Below are 20883 nucleotides of genomic sequence, written 5' to 3' on the forward strand. Positions count from 1 at the left end.
GGAGGGGGGGGGGGGGGGGGGGGGGGGGGGGGGCGGGGGCTTAAAGAGACAGGAGCATCCACAGCTTGTTTCAGACAGATGCTGAAATAAGGACATGCATGAAGTGCCAGTGTAAGACAGAAAGTTATTTTTTTGAACTTGAAATATGAATTATGCAAAGCTGCCATAGAGGAGTCACAGAACTACAATATAGGGCTGGAAATGTAGTATAACAGGCCTCCTTTAAACTCTAAAAGATTGCTTAAGTAAAATTGTATTAACATGGAGCGAAAGAGGAGCACCTGCTTTGAAGGACATAGGCCACTGCTTTAATTTGACAGTGATCCATTAAAGATGTGGGAAATTTGTATGGATTTGTCTCGGTTTCAAATCTCATTTCTCTTTACAGTGTCCTCCCACATGGTTCCATCACAAACATACATACTTTTCATACACAAATATATGAAAACTACAGCTGCAATGATTAGTGTAAAGTATTAGTCAAGCAAAAATTTCAAACATCTGACAGTTCCAGGTTCTCAAATATGAGAATTTACAGCTTTTTTGGTGTTACATTAAAGCAAAATGTATCTTTGTGTTTTTTGCATGTTTTATAGGCCAAGCAATTAATGGATCAATTCAGAAAATTATGGGCAGATTTATCAATAATGAAAATAATCATTAGTTGCAGACCTAATGTAAGATTTGTCAATTCCCTCTGGTTCCATTATAGAAGAAGAACTTTTAGAATGAAAATGAGTGGATCATCCGTTTTTCTATTAAAACCGGTCTTATTTTGAAATCGTTTTAAATGTGACAAGTGACAAAAAGATAACTAACATTTAACTTAAGCTAATTTTATTTTGATTGTGTAACATCTCATTGACCACTTAACCATAACAGGCTTACCGAGAGTCTCATATCAATAAAAAAAAAAAAAAAAAAAAGGTACAAAAATAAAATTAAGAGTTCCCCGTAAACGGTTTAACTTGCAAAAGCCAATGTCCCCTAATGTTTGTTTCACTGGCTACTCCCACTACGGAAGGTGGATAAAGGACTGAGTGACTTATTCATTTCCTGAAGTACATTTTTGAGTCTGATGACTAATTAAATTATGGACAGCAGAGGAAGGATATGATCATCTGGATGAGGTAAGCAGCATAGCTCATCAAGCAATTCAGGTAATCTATTTATCTTTATTATTTTATACACTCAAATACAATCAAAGGCAGCACAGATGCATGATCTCGGCAGAAGACCAACAGTTTGTCTTTAAAATATTTTGCTGCTTTCAAGTTTCAATGCAAATATTGATGCCATTTTAATTTTATTTTGATAAAAAATAAAATGATGTGGCAACATAAACTTATACATCCTACGCACTACACACAGAGTCTAACATGCATTTTTCTTTTCAATTTCAATTAACAGTCAAGTCATGACAAGTGCACTGAGTATCTGTGGTTGTAGAGAGACAAAGTGAAATCGTGACATCTGAGTTCTTTTCCCGAAGTAAGAAACCACATCAAAAATCGCATTGACATTTGTAATAATACAAATAACTAGAAATCCAGGCTTGGAACAGATCCTTTCCAAACACTATTTCCCTTAAGCCCTGGGTCAAATGTCACAGCTCAACAAAAGAGGACTGAACGGTAACGTTTTTTGGCAGAGAAAAATTAGTATTTTTATTTATACACACACACACACACACACACACACACACACACATATATATATATATACACACACATACACACATACATACACACATTACATGAGAGATAGCTAGCTAGACAGAAAGTGAGGTCAGAACTTCTCAGTCAATACAGACTGTGTTTTGGCTGAGTTAATTTAACCAAACAAGTGGAAACTAATAGAAAGATAATAAAACTCCCTGAACATGATTATACCGCTAGTGTCCTTTGATCATGTGGAACAACCCTAGGCAACTCTAACCCTATATCTTGATATAACGCAATCCTCGCACCATGACGAGGAGAGCAGTTCTACTCTTCATCTACATAGCTAACCTCAAGTTACTACACAAACACTTCTGTGGTAAAACACCTGTGTAACTTGCCACTGTGTGTTTTTACTCCATAATGTCCATGTCCTTACTTCAACTAGAGTCCAGTGACAGACAACCTGGCACTTGAGATTTGTATATTGTATGTTACTCAACCAGGAAAAGCAACCTACTGAGCCCACTGTGCAAGCATTCATACTGGCCAGTGTTACACTCTTTACCCTAGTTTCACCTCAAACGCAACACACAGCAGTGTAACTTTACAATCAACCGAAAGGACGCTGGACTTGAACGGCGCTCAGTGACTCCCTGTCTCTCTCATCTCGTCTTTTTTTCACCCAAGCCTGAGGAAAACAACACTTTCAGGGCACAGTAAATCTCGCTTGACCCCGCCCAGTTGGACGAGATCCCGTAATACACACTAATCCTACTCAGTATTAGTGGGGCCTCTGGGGAGATGGAATTAAATGTGCAAGTGTGTGTGCATTTCTGTGTGTACTGAGGTAGCAGTGAAGGCGAGGCTGAGAGGTGAAATTGCTGACCTGGGTTGACTCACACTGGGAGTGTTTCTATTGGCCACGAACACAGAGGAGCACAACAGCAGCTCCGGCGCTCACCAGAGCCAACAAGCTCTGCAGGTCCTTTACAAATATGAATACTTAGTGAAAATATTAACTCAACTAGTAAATGCGATTATATTCTCCAGATTATGATTATGATAGATTTCTCCAGATTTACGAAAAGGCTTGTGATGTCTGACCTGTTGTCTTGTTGTAAACTCTGCCATCAAGCTGTAAAAAAAACTCAAGCATTAAAACTCCATTAATAGATCTTTGGTCATCACAGGGCAGGAAATGTAAAAACAAGGAGGCAGCCACCATACACACACACCATCTCTCCTTTAAACTCTGTTTTGGTCTCCACCAACAGAAAATATCTGGGTATTTATCTGCTGAATGTCTTTCTTCAGCAGCTTTGTTGTTTGGCCATGGGGAGTTGCCATACACATGGGGTCTATCAGGGCCTTTTAACAGGAAACAGCTGCCTATGGGGGTTGATGAGAACTTCTAAGGCACAGCTACAGTATACAGCGCATTTGTAAGTCAGACAAGCAAAACAATGAGTGAAAACAAGCCAAAAGGTTGAAAGTTACATGTTAATTTTAGGGCTGCAACTAACTAACTACGCATCAGTTTATTTATTAAATTGTTAAAAAGTGTTTGGTCCATAAAATCTCAATAGTGGATCACAATTTCCCAGAGCCCATGGAGATGTCTTTAGATAGCGTTTTTTGTCTGACCACTACTCCAAAACTCAAACATATTGAGTAGTTGTTTTCAATAAGTGTAATGATTTAGATCCATGAAGTCTCTGTGACTGGCCTGACTGTAAACGCGAGCTTGGTTTTGGGTTCAGGTTACAATCCAGTTACGATTAAATTTAGGCATGTAGTTGTGTGGATTTCGGTTAGGGTAAGGGCCTAGGGAATGCATTATGTCAATGAGATGCCCCCACGGGGATAGAGGGACAAATGTGCATGTGAGTGTGTGCGTGTGCTCATGAAAGTAGGGGTCCGCACATCCTTTCATGGCAGCAGCAATAAATGCTTTTAGCTCAGGCACATTGAAGTGCTCCTGAAACACCCCACTAAAGTACACACACACGCGCACACACACCATTAGCTGTGCTCCTGCACTAATGCCCTGTGACACCTCCCTGATCCTGGAAAGCAGATCCTGATGATGCACTGTCAGAGTGAGCAGTGTGCAGTAACCCCATACTCTCCCTTTCGACCCGGGGGACAACAGAAGACAGCTGAGCTCATATTAAACGGTCACTTGGCTCACATGTAAAAACAAATGAACGTGCTTCCTGTCAGCAGTCTTTGTTTTCAATAGGGTCAATAACAACGTTGAACCAGAACCAGTTCCATTATTAGTATCCATTATTGCCCTGTATTGGTACCATAAAACAACACGAATGCAAATCCATTTTTATTTTTTTTTTAAACATTAGGTGAGGACTAGCTAGTACAAGAAAATTACAATTAAATAAATTAAGTACATCCAACTAGTCAGGATACATTTTTCATCTATCAGCCTTTAATCCAACTGTTGGATGGGTTTTGTATATACGTCACAAAGAACTAAACAAGAGAAAATGTGAACTATTATGTGAGCAAACTCAGAAGTAACCTTGAAAAGACAGGACAGACTGTTATCTACACTAACCTATCATTACTGATGAGCACTTTTAAACAAATGGAGACCAAGCAGAGAAGCATACAGCAAATGGCCTTTAATAATAATGCTGCACTGCAACAGCTTTCCTTCATAGCTGTCCATCATCTATTGCTATTCGGCTAATGTCTAATGCTGTGGTTTCTCATTAGTATGCATGTTTATGCAGCAGGTTATAGATGAAATTAAATTATTAAATCAGGAAAAAGTACAGATGTAAAGTGTAAAGTAATAAAGTTTTGATATATTGTTACTGCGTTCGGTGAGAATGAGTGAAAATTTCCTACATTCGTACATACTAAGATAAAATCTACCCAGACAATGTATGTAGTCACAGGAATGTATGGCTTCATGTCAATTTGACTCAAATCTGGCACAAGAAGGCAAACAACGTCAAGAATGACAGACAGTAGATAAGCGCTGAAACAACATTAGGTGAAGTATTTGTCATATTTCACGAATGTTTGTATTCATCTTCACTCTGCAGGGTCAATTGAAGTCCAAAGGTGGTGAAAGTAGGATAAGTAAACTCAGTATATTCTCTTTTACACTCTTAACACAAAAATTGAAGCCTGTCACATCTTTACTTGCTTTACTTTAGAATAATAACCATGTTCAAACAAAATGCTGTAACTTGCTGTGTTTATCTAACCAGCACAACATCCCCTCATGTTTTCATTTCCTTCAAGCTGAGTTTTATTAATTGAAGCACTTGAGTGACAGCGCTTGTCAGGATCTTAACACATAGCTGCAGCTGTTGGCTGGTGTCCAAAAAGACCAAAACTATGTAAAGTGATATTCTCTCTTTACGCTTTAAGCCTCCACATGAGTTTGCCCTTCGACCTACAGTAAGGAGAAAATGTTTGCCTGCATTGCTTTTCCATTGTTAACTTGAGGGTGATGGCTCAAACATTGTCCTGGACTTCAAGAATGATGAACTGGCCCAGTCAATAATGCCTGAAAGTGGGAAAATAAAGAAATATGCTGTACCTCTTTCAAATCACTGCCATTAAGCTTTATAAAATATGTTTTTTTGGGTGTTTTCAGGTAGAAATAAGTATGAATTCTCCTCAAACCTTTGATTGATATTTACTGAGTGCAATCTTTTAGTAAAGTTGTATATACTATTCATATGATAATCTGCTTAACCTTATAATGTATTCTGAAAACCCTTCATGAGATCTGAAAATGTAATTACACAAAACAATTTGTGATACAAAACAACCAAGTGCTAAATACTAAGTCTAACATATTTTATCTTCTTAGGGTTTTTCCTTTCTTCCTACACATCATTTTGTTATTTTATAATATTTAAATCTTAAATATTTCCACTAGACTGTTTGCTTTTAATATGAGACAGTAAATTCTGATTTGGCAAAAAGTGCAGTTAATTGGGGAACACTTGCATGATGTGATACTAGATCTCCCACTATGATGACTTAACGTCCTAAACTTTAAAACCCCATCGTGAAATAGGATGCACAATTTGTCACTTAGGTAAGTTTATGTGAAATTAAACAAAGGAGAAAATGAAGATGAAGTTTTCTTATGAAGTAATGCTGGCTGCTGTTCCTCCCCTCCTCTCTTCTATCTTTCTCTGCAGTAGCACCACAGCTCCTTTATTGGCATCACTCACCAGAGGGCAGATACGCAATCTTACTGTGCAAACAATTAAAGGCTGCTCCTCTGAACTCAAAACTACTCACTCGTGTTGCTGTGCTGAGGATTAACCCAACATGCTTACACATTAACCCCAGTGACACACCTAAACTGAAGGTTATAAAAGGCAGTAGAGAGCTTGTTGCAAAGATTGTTGTCTTGCTGGTTACTGAATTTGGCTTTTAAAGTTGGCATTTTCATCTTGACATTGATGCTAAGAAAATGTCATAAAGAAAATACCATAAATTATTTGGCTGGTAGATAATAAACATATTTGGTAACACTATACTGATGAAAACCCTATATCAAGATAAAGAAATGCCAGAAGACATGTTTGCATTTATGTGAGCACTGCCCTGTTCTTTGTAAGTGAATGAAGTGTCAACAGCTGGTGGTCAGGTGATGTGACAGTGAGTGATACAACCTAATAAACAAGCCTCTTGACAATAAGCAACCAGTACCTGCCTTCCAGACTGGCAGCATTGTGCATACGGTGTTATGTAATGTTCAGGAATTCAATTGATGTTGACTATGACAGAGACAAATAAAAAAACAATGTGCGGTTGTGAACTTGTCAGACTCTTGACTGGTGTGTTTTAAAGTGACAGGTCCCCATAGAAGAAAAAAAATATAAGTGGAATGTCTTGAGTGATATGAAAACAACTAGTTTCCTTCACAACCTTTGGCTGGGCCTCTACAAGGTCTACCTTCAGACAATCTTTCCAGTTTGCAGAGAAAATGGTTGGAATCACAAAAACAAGAATGTACAACTGTAACCACTGATAGACCACTGGCTGTCCACAGAAAGAGAGCTCCTCTGTGTGCTGCATAATCCCCACACAGCTGGACTCTCTGTATGCAGACACAACTAAGGCCAACCATAGATACACTTGTGGCTAAGCAGTGTTGTGTAACTAATGTTAAAAGCCACACTCACACTCATCGAATCAATCTTTTTAAAACAGACAAACTGTAGAAGTCCACACTGAATGAATAAGCCCTCATATATCAGTGTAAATTTAATGTCTACAGATGTTGTAGGTCTTCGGTAGCCAATTCAACTTACCAACAAGGTGACTAGGCAGCATTGTTAGCAAGGACTGTCTATTAGGGAAAATCCAAGTTAAGTCTCATTTCATTTCAGACATGTCTCAAGTCTGGAGTGATGAGGTCAAGAGCAGACGTTTAATAAGGTGCAGAAACTAACTTTTTGACATAAAGCCTTTCTTCTGATGAAATCAATTATAATCATGTGCTCCCTAATTCATCACTCTAGATCAAGTCCAAAATCCTCAAGGACAGTCTAAAGTCAACTCATTCGTACAGCAGGTCAAGTCACAATTTTGTAATGTTGGTTCGAATCATGTCACTAGTCTCAAGTGCACAACTTTGCCATCAGCAGAGCACAGTGGCAAACAACAAATTCATTTTTATTAAAACCAAGAACGCCAGTGTTTTTGCTTACCTCTAGTACTGGACCTGCCCCCAAGATTATCTGCTCCACTCCGCTGGCAAAACCCTTCTGGCTGAGAGCGGTCAGATGATGAATAAGAAAGTTTGTGCTTTGTGTCTTCCCAGAGCCACTCTCCCCTGATATAACAATGCACTGATTTCTCTCTCTCTGTAGCATGGCGTGGTAAGCCACATCAGCCACGGCGTAAATATGTGGCTCCAAATCTCCCAGTGTATGATTATCATACAACTTCACATACTTGGGGTTGTAGATGGGCAGGAACTTGAAGGGGTTAATGACGATGAGGATGCTTCCAACATAAGTGTAGATCCTTTCCTGGAGGAAGCGGAAGCGCAGGTTGTCCAGCAGCGAGCGCTCGTTAAGCTCCGGCAGATGGCAAAGATCTGCATGATCACCCTGAGAATCAGGCTGTGGCAGCAGTCCACGTTCCACCATACGCCTACGCTCCTCTGTGACCTGCAGCCACATCTGGAGGCTGCCACCATAGTGAATTGAGCCATCCAGGTTCTTTTGCCTTAGGAGGAAGCGGTAATCCTCACCGCCAGACAGTGGACGTTGCTCTAGTGCCACACGGGGCCATAGCATCATCCTCTGCACAGGACAGTCGGATGGGTTCAGAATCCATTCTTCCCCACCAAACTCCTTCACCTCAGCCAGAACATAACACTTGGTACGATCCAGCTGTAGGCGGTCAATGACACGTTCGATGGCCTCAGCAGCTGTGGTGGTCTTGCGGGCACTTATCGGGCAGTAGATGGTGCCCTCAGCCAGGGCTCCTGGGTAGATACGCACCGTGAACTCTGAGTTCTCGAAGCGCTGCCGCCGACCAAGGTTGCCCACGCCACCAACGCCGCCACCGCCATCACGAGAACTCATGGCGGAGCAGGAGTTCCCATTAGCAGCAGCTGGCACTGGCACGTCCTTTACTGGGCTGGAGAGGCCACCGATTCAAGACATTTTCACTGTAAATCAGAACAGGAAGACAAAATGATTGATCAATACCCTGAAGACTAAATAATCACTTGTTTCAGGCTAAACACAACAGAAAACATTTCCACAAAATAGATAACGCATCAAACTAATGAACAGCACAGCACTAGCAGGACTGACATCGTGTATCAAGGATCTGAAGATGCAATAAAGCAGATTATAAAATATGTCAAACTATGACACAAACACTTCATGTGCCATTATGTAATGGCCAAATTATTTTGCTGGAGCCCGACATGGATAATCAAAAGGATAAAGGGTAAGTCATCAGGATCTACAGGATTACCATTAACACACATACACTCTACAGAGCACAGACATAAGCACATACCAATGCCACAACCAGCAGCTGCCATCATCTTCAGCGGAACAGCATTCCTCAGATTTCCAAAATCTATTCAATGTTTTTTAAAGAAGGAAATCACTAGCTTTTTTTCACTGTTGTGTTCATGAATCAAATATAATTTATTGTGCTTGAACGCACCACAAATCCAGCTACTATCCATACAGCCAAAGGGAAGGCGTGACATTGCAGGGTCCCTGGAGCTAGTTCCCACAGCAGCGTTTCTATATCGGCGTCATCATCTCTACTCACTATAGTGAGTGTGCTGGGAGCTGCAGTGATGTTGACAGGCATGTCCTAAATCTCTGACGAAAGGAGGCAGTAAACTCAATGTACCTGATTTTCATGATTATGCAAACGCTACACTGTGAACAACAAATCTGTGTTGAAATCATACTAACCCTGCTCCCTGTGAACTCATACATAAACACACACACATGCATGGAGCAAAGTGTAATTTGTCTTTATGCATCACCCACAACTTTCTCGCCAACAAAAAAAATGCCTGTTGTAATTTCCCAGGTCCCAAGATAGTATTAGTATGTATCGTTTTGTCTGACAAACTGGAATGGAGTAAACGGAACAGGGACACATACAGTTGTTTCGCAGAGTGGATCACCAAAAGACTCGAGCAGGGAAATGATACAATACTGCTCCCATGGTCATTTCCTGTCGCCCCATATCCAACCTCACATGAAATGTGTCGCTTCAGCAACTTTGATATAACCATGAGCCATACAAACGCATGCACACAGGACGTCTACCCTTTCTAAATACAAACACACCCATATGAGACACAGAAAAACACACACACACACACCGCCTTTTTAACCTCACACAAAGCATTCACTCAAACTGCATAGGGCTGAATCCATACACACAGCCAATGGCAGGTTTGCTTGCTTGAGTGACTGCACTATGTGTGTCTGAGGCCCCATCCACACTACTCCGTTTTAGTTTACAAACGGAGAATTAAAATGAATACGACCACCGTCCACACCAGCGTTTTAGCTGCGTTTTGGAGTTGATCTCCGTCTACACTAAAAAGACAGGTAAGTTCAGGTACACTGGGCATGCGCATGCAGATGTAAACATGAAGCAGATGGTCTCTTCCTGGTTACAGAAGTTTGGCGAAAGAAAAAATAAATACAGACGAAGAAGGTTTTTTTTTTTGCATGCACCAATAAGGGGCTGGGACTGTTACTTAATGTAACACAGAGTGTGGCGGCGGAAAACAGACTGGTTAGTTGTTGCAAAGTAAATAAGGCGACATGCACAGTACAAGTGTAGGCAGATAAGTGTTATTTGCACGGTACATAATATTTTAATAAAAATACCATGTCAAAAACCCGGTCAGTAGCATCGTTTTTCTGCTTTGCATGACTTCTAAGACCCAATCAATCAGAGAGCTGAGCGTGAGCGGCTGCGTCATCGTTTCTAAAGTCCTCCGTTTTTGCCCGTCTTCACTAAAACGCCCTCCAGAGTTTTGAAACGCAAAACGGGTCGGCAGCGTTTCCAAACTTCTCCGTTTTAGGTCTTCGTTTTCGCCGTTGTAGTCTAGACGGGAGGTGCAAACGTAGCAAAAGATCTCCGTTTTAATTCAAAAACGCAGTAGTGTGGATGGGGCTTGAATGTGTGTGTTTTGAGCATTGAGTTAGGGCCTGGCGCCTAGAACAGATGGTCAGCTTGCTGCTTAAAAGGATAGGGAGGGGGGATTTAGGGTTGTGGCAGTGAGGGACAGCACAGGGCCATGCTGGCTGCTTCTCTGTTTACCATCACACAAGGACAATCAACTAATGGACATCTCTTCCAGGAAAACACTGGCGATTCTTACCAATCACAGTACATCTCCCGATAATCTCCACTGCTATCTTGCTTTTGATAGTTTTACAAACCTTTGTTTTGAATGGATCAAGATGATATTAGGGAAATGTAAGGTAGATGTACTGGGACAAGGGATGCAAATTTAAGGCTTTTGCTTAATTGATTGTCATACACATTAATTATCAATAACGTATTAATCATTAATTAATAATTATTAATCAGCTTTAAAAAAAGTAACAGGCCTATTCCAGCAACACAAGTAAAGAAAATTGTGTATTTGAATGACAAATTAACACAAGCAAAATCAGTTGAATAAAAATAATGCCGTAACTAAGAGAGCTGCTCTTGCTCAATCAGCCTGTTATTTTTCAGCAATTTAACGCACAAAATGTAAGAGATTTAACATGATCATTATGCACAAATTTAAAAAACTTTTTTGAAAGAGATTCAGGGCGCCAAAAGTGCACAACTCACACAAGTGCTGTAACCAACAAAATACAGCTGGTAGATCTGGTCATCTGGTAGAATAATAAAATTGGCTGCTCTGGTCTTCTGACAACAGAGCCGCATAGACTACAATGACAGGAGAGACGAGTAACAGACTCCCTTAGACCCTAAGGTGTTTTTGTTTGCTCTGAACTGGGAAAAAGTGATAAGCCAAACATTGGTGTTTGGGTTAAAACGTCACATTTTATGGAAATGAGAAAAAAAAAAATCTATTTCATATTTTAATTTTTTAGAATATGTCAGTATTGTTGATAACCTGTTTCCTTTGTTTAATATGTTGGGAGAAAATGAGGGAAACGGGAGAGAAGGGGTTTGTTATTGTTGTGCTGTTTTATAGGCCAGTTGTTCTTTGTCAAAACAAGGTCCCCTAAACTGACATAAATTAGACCATGGAACCCCATTTGATAGTAGTTTTGCTTTTAGATGTTTGATTACAGAAAGTGTATGAAACCAATGACTAAAATAGTCATACAGTCCATCATTGTGTAACTGTATGGATGGAATTATAGTGAAAATAAATAATTTCCCTTTTTGCTGTGGACCCCCTGGAACCTCCTGGAACCTCCCCAGAGACCCCTGGGTGTCCCCTGATTCGCTGACAACAAATAATATAGGCTATTCACAGATATGATAGAAAAAGGAGCACAACATTTGATAGGAAATGTAATAATAAACACTATTTAAGCCAACTTTAAATATCCTTCAGTTAGGATGATCAGTGACTGACAGGGATGCATGTGAACAACATGTATTCTTGCTAGAAACGGTTTCACAAGTTTCATCATCTCCAACATGTCTTCAAAGTAAGCAATAACCTTCAACATGTTGTTCCTGTCGTATCACAAACCACTCACATGCCCACATCAGGGGTCTGAATCATGCAGTTATCATGCAGTTATTCCAACTGTATTACAATCAAGGTTCAAGGTACATTTATTTGTCATTCTACAACACAGGGCTGCACAATGAAATAACAAAATGTCTTGAGTGAAAGCTACTGTTGTGTCCAAGAATAAAATTTTCTCTTTGTTATCTCTTTAGATAACATATATACTGTGTTCACCATTCAGGCCTACATGTTCCTCATCAGTACAACATTTTGCTGTGGACTGCAACAAAGAATAAACTGCCAGCAAAAGGCCAAATGTGATGCTAAAAACATGAAAAGGTGAACATAATTACAATTGTTGCACTTTTTTCAACTAAATAAGGTATTCTGTTCCCCCATACACATACTGTATCAGCCACACTTTCACACCGTGCATTAAATGGTATCACGGACATTGTTCAGGGTTAGGCGTGACGACTTCAAAGTAGCAAACAGAAACTCTGCTGCTAAAAGTATCCTCAGAATGAAAATGTGTAAAAGCAAAGAGACAGAAAGCAACAAAGTGTGCAAAGAGGAAGAAAAGATTTTTGAGGCATGAGGTCATTTCACCTGAGGACTGTGTGTGCCGGTAACTTAAAAAAAAAAAGTGTAGATGTAGATAAGCCTGAGGTTTGTGCCCTGGAGGAGGTGAGCAGGCGGATCACAGCTGAAGGAAACCTGCAGTAGTCTCCTCTCATCTCTGTTCTCAAACAACTGAACCAGAAACAGATCTGATCACCTGAATAGTCCGAGATTAGGAATCACAGTCAATTAATCTGAGCTGGAATCTGTTTGAGCAGACTTAACCAATCCATAGCTGACCAAACTCAACTAAGATATCAACAAGCAGTAAAGCTGGAATTCACACAAGGCAAATTCTGAATATGCAAAACAATATTTTGCTTTCAAAAAAAATAAAAAATAATAAGTGTTTCCCTTCACTTTTCAAATTCAATGGATTTAATAAAGCAAAAGGCATTTTAAAAATAGTGGACAGATTTTTAAACTATTACATCAAAACATCTGGGTGGTACCCTGTTTTTAACCAACAAGGTTTTGAAGGTCTGAAAGGTATTAAAGTATGAAAGATTTATGTACCTAAGATACTTGCAAATTATTACAGATACTTTATATAATTACACTATTTGGAACCTTTCTGTAATCTGAACATTGTCTGAGAGATGGCTGTTCGGAGGTTCCCTCTGACAGGAAACGAAGGAGAGGTTCACTTATTTGAGTCAGACTCAATGGTGGCCATTGTTGTAGGAGTGAAGGATCAAGTTTGGTCAGCTTTCTACGATGTGAAGTCATCTTTCTGAAAAGCTGTGTGTGTGTCACTGTCATTAGGGCTAAGCTTGTGTATTCAGGGCTCATTATGTTGTGGAGGCACTTTGTTTTATCTTTAACTACTAGGAATGTGTATGTGTTACACTAAGGTGTGTGAGTTAGCGCAAGATTGTGAACTCTCACATCTAGTCTACATGTTTTGTTGTGGGTTAATTTGTGAATCTGACAGCTCCATGGTGCCAAATGTAGCCATGTATTAGCAAGATTTCACAAGATCTCACTGCTTGTTTGTTACTGTACATTTGTTTTCTGCCTATTAAAGAAATTAGTTTCCAATCAAGCGTTCTCCTGTTTGTGTTTAGAGTCCGTTTTTGATTTCCATTCATTTCTGTATAGGTAGACTCTTGAAAGGTACTTGAGTTGGTTAATCCATCACTGTACACATCAAGTCTGCATTATCCTTTGTGAAATTTATGAGTTGTGAGATAAAGCGTTTTTGATAAATAACAATTGATTATCAAAATGTTGAGTAAATGGGCTAAAGCATACAAAATCACTTGTGTGGTCCTTTGTGTGCTCAAACCCCAGTCAAGGGAAGATGACGAGGACTCTGTTATGTGGTTTGACATTACCTGAATAAATAAAGTTTATAACTGTGTGTTGGACTAAAACATTTGAGAATGTTACTGCATGATAAAACAAACTGGTATGATCCATCAAATTCCTATTGTTTAGCTTTATTGAGCTTAGTTTAGTCACACAAAAGGACAAAATAATTAAGTGGATAGCTTCAGAAAATTCAGGCAATCACATTTACAGCCCTGTAAACAAACTGATACTCATCAAAATTAACCGGTAACTCATAAAAATCACTCTCTGCACACAACTTTGTGAAATTCACAATTGACTGCCACACCTCTTTCAGTAAAGTTGACTATTGAAGCCAAAGACCATGCAAACAAAAAAAAGTTTGATGTTTTTTTCATTACTGGAAAACCATTATGTTAGAAACCAAACTGTCTTTCAAAAGCAGATGCTGACAATAATTTTATGTTATGTTATATTGCAGCAATGTTATTTGGATGCTACATTCTAAACCTTTAAAATTCATCTGCTTGTCAGCAGCACTAAAGGCCAGTAAGTGTGTCATCTTGTATTTGCTAGTTTTATTACCACGTGTTTTGCCCTTTTAATTGTACTAGTTTATAATTTTCCCAGGTGGTCAGGAGTTCACACCCCTTTGTTTGGCTGTCAAAGTGACAGCTCAAATACTAGAGGGGAACAATTTGAGTTTATGCCACATAATAGATTTTGTTGGATATCCGTTTCAGTTTCCACCATTAGACCACAGAGAAATAAAACCACAAGCACTATAGAATCTATGATGGAGAATCATGATTTAAATCTACCTACAGATAAGTTTGTAGTCATGAAACAGCTTTGATATATATTTCACATGATTTTGGATTAACAGGTTTGAAGTTTGTACTTGATTTTTTGACAGATTGAGTCTGTTACGGTCTGACTTATTGGTGTCTACCTGTATCACATGTGAAATAAGGAACTAATTATAGCAGTGCATTACAGCACAGATAAAACACAGATAAGGAACTGAGAGCAAGACTATGTTACGCAGTATACATATCACATGGATACTAATTTCCCTGCTACATAACCTTCAAAAACAGCCCCATCACCCTCACTGTTACAGACAGGAAATTGCACTTGAGACATAAAACATATACAGAACAAGCAGTCATAAAACCATGTGTAAAGGGGGAAAAAAAGGGCATGAGTTGCTCATGAACATGGACAATGACTGCGGCATTTCCAGTAAATAACTTCCACATGCAGTAGTGTCAGTGTGGCGTATGGAGACTGAATGACCGATCAGGCTTTCAGACGACTGGTTAGATTTCTTGCATGTCCAAAATGTAGTGGTCGGAGCAGTTCCACGCACTGATTTCCCTCCTGGCTGCTGTCAAAAGATCTTTTATTAAATGCAGTAAGCATGTTTTAATATTACTGGAGTAGGATTTAACATGTTGTGACTAAAACTGTAGTCTTGAGTGAGACTGAAAGACACCATATCGTCTGCATCTTCTTTATTTTTCTCCCTTTCTTATTACTTTTCATTCATTGTAGGATTGCACAAAGTAATGCACAATGTAAGGACAAACCCAACCGGGTGCTTACGTTCAGGATATCACATCATGGCCGGTCCTCTGATCCATACAGTGTCAAAATAGAAGTCGATATTACCTAAATAAAATAATGAACTGTGTGTTGAATTATAAATGTAAGAAGATGGCATATTGCTGGCATCAAAATGTCAAGCAAATTGGCTAAAGTAACACAGGAGTTAGTGTTCACCTGGTTGAAATGTGGTATTTATGTGCCACAATCAAACTTACCATGTTTTACTTTATTATCAACAGAACCAGCAACAAATATGTAAATAGGAAAAACTTAATTGTGTGTTCTACTATACTGAAGTACGATCTAAGTGATCATAAAGAGGAGGGGACAAGAAAGTTCACAGTCTTTCCCACTCCTCGCTAAATGTTGGCTTTAGTTCACAATTTCTTGTTTGCCAGATAAAATTGGAAGAGTAGCGAGTTAGCCATTTCCTCATTCCTTATGCATCTTAGTGTAGAGGTTATTTGAGTAACAGAATGGTTGCTAATTAGTTCATTGGTTAATTGACAGAAAATTAATCATTGAAAATTTTGATAATTCAAGTAATTCATTACGCAAAAAGGCCAAACATTTGCAGGTTACAGTTACAGTCAAATGTGAGGAGTTACTAACTAGGTCTGGTCACACCAGCATTTAAAGGCAAAATCAATTAATTATTGAGTGGAATCATAGCAATTAGAAGATTTTCTAACTATCAGTTAACAAGCTTGTTATTAGCCTTTTCATTAAAACTTTTGCTAAATGGAATGATGGACAATCCCGAAAACAATAAGTTTCACAATACTGTGAAAATATAAAGAGACTTGGGGAGCTATTTGTGACTGACTAGCGCTTGCATCTTCCAACTGGTTAGCAGTGTACTTTACCAACTAGCCCTGAGAGTAGGCTCTATGTCAACAAGCCTCAAGAAACAAATACTGATTAATTTGTAGAATCTTTGTACAGTTGGCTGGACAAAACAAGCAATTTGTAGATGTCAACTCAGAAATTGTGATGGGCATTGTCACCATCTTGTGAAATTTTATATAGACAAACGAACAAGTCTAAAAGTAATCAACAATGAAAATAAGACTCAACATAACCTTGACAAATATCAGAAAGATAAAACTACATGATGGTGGAGCTTCATTCTGTAGTTCTGAATACAGTTGTGGATCTAACTTACAGTTTATCTGACAATTTTACACCTTTTCTCCTTTGGAGAAGTGTAAAAATGCCAATAAAGCTTCCCAAAAGTCAATGGTTGACAGAGGTCAACTTTTTTCTAGACTGTGTGGTAAATTGACTGTAACATGAGGATATGGCACAGCAGCCTACTGTAACTTCTCCCTGCATTTAACTCACTGGTGAATTACCACGTTTGACACTAATTTGGGTCAATGGAAAACGAGGAGCCAAGAAGGATGCCAATGCCGGAGTCAGCATCTTTAACATTTTGGTTTTTGGGGTTTTGTTGAAATTGTAGTTAATGTGCAAATGTTTCCTCAAAGCTCAAATGTGTAGACTGTGCTCACTGCTCCAGAACCTGGACTTTTTTTTTGGTAGCACCAGTAGATTTGCTAACATAGGAAATATTTTCTCAGAGCAGCTTTTTAGTGCGCGAGTGTCTGAATGGAGTTCTACATCTCTGAGTGATGACAACTTTGACTGTTGTGTTTATGAACCTATTCTGTTTTTTAAATAAAATTTTTATCAACTTTCCCTAACACCAAAACTGGAGATGTTTTCAAGCCACTATCAGCTAAAATAACCCTGATCAAAATCAAACTCCTTCTTTGCTGTACCCTACTTCCTATCCGCCTCAACCTGCTAGTGTTGCAGCACAGTTGTCCAAGTTCTGACTCCCCAAACTTCACTTACTTTCACTCCTTCAAGCCTTTAGAAATTCTTGAAACTGAAATATCTGCAAGGCAGAAATCATTCTTTGGTCAAAATGTGCACAACTCATGTCCACACTAAACCCCTGTGATCAAGTGTTTGATGCCTGTGGTTGTTTCAGACTGACGTGGATAGGAAAGATAGCAACATAAAAACAGCTTCTTAAATTTAAACAAGACAAGCCTAAAGCAAATAGAATTGTATTGCCTGAAAATGAATACAATAAACCCTTAAAGTCTAGTTCAGCTAGATTAACCACTCTGATGAACCATTACAGAGGAATGAGCCATTGCTTTTGTCATACAGAGACAGTAATATGGTTTCCGGGCATGCAGAGAATCAGTCTTATATTTTACTACCTCTAAAGCATGTTGGACACTCACTCTACTACACTCTCGCACGACTATCAAGTCTCTGTCTGTCTATGTAACTACTAATGACTAGGAAGTGGTGGCTGGGGTGTGGAACATGAGCTCTGACCGAAATATTCAGACAGCCAGCAAGAGTGAGACAAGAGCGAAATGAGAGGGAATAGAGACGGAGAGTCACAGAAAGAGAGACCGAAGATGAAAGAGATACAGAAACAGACGACCAGAGAGAAACAGTGGGAGAACGTTGGTTTCCTGAAATCCAAGCTGTGGGAACATGAGAGCGGAAGAAAGGAAGGAGTAAGAATACCAAGAGACAACCTGGCTTCAGCATACCAAGACATCACTGTCTCTATACTTTTACTGATGCAGTTCAACAATTTGTCTAACAGCTGGCATTTTCCACCATTTCAGCAACAACCAGTGCCCTCAGAGCTGAGAGTTTACGAGCAGCAATGTCCAGGAAGTACGCAGCAGATGCTACCTAATGTCTCCCTTCATGTCTATCACAATGCAGCTTCACCTCAATGCAAACAAAAAGGGTATTGCCTCATGTCGGAATAAATTTCACTGACCAGCTTCTCAAATGTTTTAGTCCAACACACAGTTATAAACTTTATTTATTCAGGTAATGTCAAACCACATAACAGAGTCCTCGTCATCTTCCCTTGACTGGGGTTTGAGCACACAAAGGACCACACAAGTGATTTTGTATGCTTTAGCCCATTTACTCAACATTTTGATAATCAATTGTTATTTATCAAAAACGCTTTATCTCACAACTCATAAATTTCACAAAGGATAATGCAGACTTGATGTGTACAGTGATGGATTAACCAACTCAAGTACCTTTCAAGAGTCTACCTATACAGAAATGAATGGAAATCAAAAACGGACTCTAAACACAGGAGAAATACATTCGGTGGATAAAACAAACTGGTATGATCCATCAAATTCCTATTGTTTAGCTTTATTGAGCTTAGTTTAGTCACACAAAAGGACAAAATAATTAAGTGGATAGCTTCAGAAAATTCAGGCAATCACATTTACAGCCCTGTAAACAAACTGATACTCATCAAAATTAACCGGTAACTCATTAAAGTGAAAGAGGAAAGAAACCATAAAAAGAGAAACAGAAATGGTTTAGCATTTTGAGTCACAAAACTCACTTGACTAAAACAATTAATAAACCACCAAGTGTTAGCCTTTATACTGCTGGTGTTCTAGGTTACAAGAAGTGTGCTAGCAAGACACCTGAGTCAGTAAGGTCACAGCCAGGCCAGAACAAGTCCATGCTGAAATCACTGTCCACACCGTAATTAAAAATGACTGAAGGCCTCTTAGCAGAGGATAACTGTGGCTGGTCATTCTGAATGAAGTGCTCAGCCTACACTAACTCCCTCCACATTCCACCAGCTGAACACCAACAGGTGACATAACTGACAAGAAAATATGACACTGGACGAAGTTGCCATGTGCGTTTGCTAAATTAAAACTAAAAAAATTAAAACTACCTTTGATGTGCTGGAACTGTTACTGGCAGCTTCTAAGTGAGCTGGACAGAGTGGGAGAAAGCAGAGGAAGGAAATTAATGCAGAGTACAGCAAAAGTTCCAAGGACAACATTGTTTAAAAAAAAAAATAACACATTGCATGCTACTGTGTGCTCTGATTTCTACGGTCTCTGCAATTTCTGCCTCTTTAACTGTGTCCTTTTATTGCTTTTTTCACTGACTCTGTATTTTAACATTACAAGCCTTCGCGGAAAAGGAATATTGTAGCAAAGGTTGTTAATCCAACCAGTTTCAGCCAAAGCTTCAATGTAACTTCGGGTTCACACAAAAACTAACACATCCAAAGTGCAAGATTAAGTCAAAAGCTCGAAATGACTGGTGGATTCATTCTAATGGATGCTCATAAAAAGGGAAAGAGGCTGAAAGAAGAGGGAACATGGTTTCTCCCACAGCCACACACACACACACACACAGATTAAAGTTAACTTTTACATTTCTAGTAATCCTTTTATGTCAGTGGTGACAAGTGCGGTTGTCTCTATTTTCATATCGTCTGATCATGGCTACTTGAGATCACCGATTGGCGGTGTTACATTGCAGCAAGTCAGTGAAATGCCAGCATGGAAGAAACAGCCTTATTAGCTTTAAGACAAACCACCAGAAACATCTGTAAATGCACAGTACAGTGTTTCCCACAAAATTAAAAGGAGGGTGCAATCAATATGTACAGCGTGTCAACCTCAACAACCCAGTTGTATTCCAATGTTAACATATCCGTCTCTGACATTAACAGCATTGTGTTAAGAAAATAGATAGACTAACTTCTCAAAGCTAACTTCAATGCATTAGTTTTTCACAATAAACACACGGCTCTGTTATGATGCGTTTATGAAAGAGAGAGAGAGGGGGAACAAGCAAGCGGAGTTGCTGAGTGAATCAATGCGCACGTTTTCTGACGACTCTTTCAGAGGTGTGTCAAGCAGACTGCAGACTTTTTCAAAGTAAAAGCTCAGTTCAACTCCAAATAAAGCATTACAGTAAACAAGCATCTCATGTTTTTATTTTGTAGGCAAAACCACTAAAGAGGAAGTGATTATGTGAGTAACTGTTGTTGTCATGACTGAGATCCATTTCAGCACCGCTATCAAAGTATTTATTTATTTATTTATATATATATTTTTTGCCGCTATCAAAGCACCATAATATTGCTGGCGGGCAGATTTGGCAAGGATACATAATCAGAGAGAATAAACATGTTTACCATGCCAATGTTTGTATAAACTTTATTTAATGTGTGGTTTATAATAGACTGTGGTGCAGAAACAGACAATGTTACACACTGTTGGCTTACATTTTCCATGTTATCTGTCAGTGGCCAAGTCACAATAACATGTGGTTTTACTGAATAACTAACTAATAACTAAATATAATTTCTTAATAAATATACTTAAAGAAATCTCATTTCTTGACTGGCCACTCTCTGCTGCTTCAGAAGAGACACCTTTTGTGCTGTATCAGCCACCATAGCTGTCCTACGCTCTTTGAAAGGTTAGCGGGAAGTAATAGTCTGGACAGATGGTTGCAAGTCCCAACCCTTGCCACTAGATGCCACTAAATCTTACACACTGAACCTTTAAATAGTATGTGGCGGTCAGCGTTGATATTGTGGTGTGGCGTGTCGCCACAAATAAATCAATGAATGGAAAACACTGCAGTGTGGTGCAA

The 20883-nt window shown here is 39.1% G+C and overlaps 2 protein-coding genes across 17 annotated transcripts in view; both read right to left on the reverse strand.

The window, feature by feature from the left end:
* The window catches only part of myo9aa (myosin IXAa), an 84116-nt gene extending 75773 nt beyond the window's left edge, over nucleotides 1-8343 (reverse strand). For all 6 annotated transcript variants that reach the window (XM_046033325.1, XM_046033327.1, XM_046033326.1 and 3 more), the window contains exon 1: nucleotides 7373-8343. In XM_046033325.1, coding sequence (XP_045889281.1) covers nucleotides 7373-8257 — 885 coding nt within the window. In that variant the 5' untranslated portion in view covers nucleotides 8258-8343. The remainder of the gene's footprint in view (nucleotides 1-7372) is intronic.
* Nucleotides 1-20883, reverse strand: part of neo1a (neogenin 1a) — a 629602-nt gene that overhangs the window by 298461 nt on the left and 310258 nt on the right. The gene's annotated exons all lie outside the window — the stretch shown is intronic.

Source organism: Micropterus dolomieu, linkage group LG20 (genome assembly GCF_021292245.1).
Source record: "Micropterus dolomieu isolate WLL.071019.BEF.003 ecotype Adirondacks linkage group LG20, ASM2129224v1, whole genome shotgun sequence".
NCBI lineage: Eukaryota > Metazoa > Chordata > Actinopteri > Centrarchiformes > Centrarchidae > Micropterus > Micropterus dolomieu.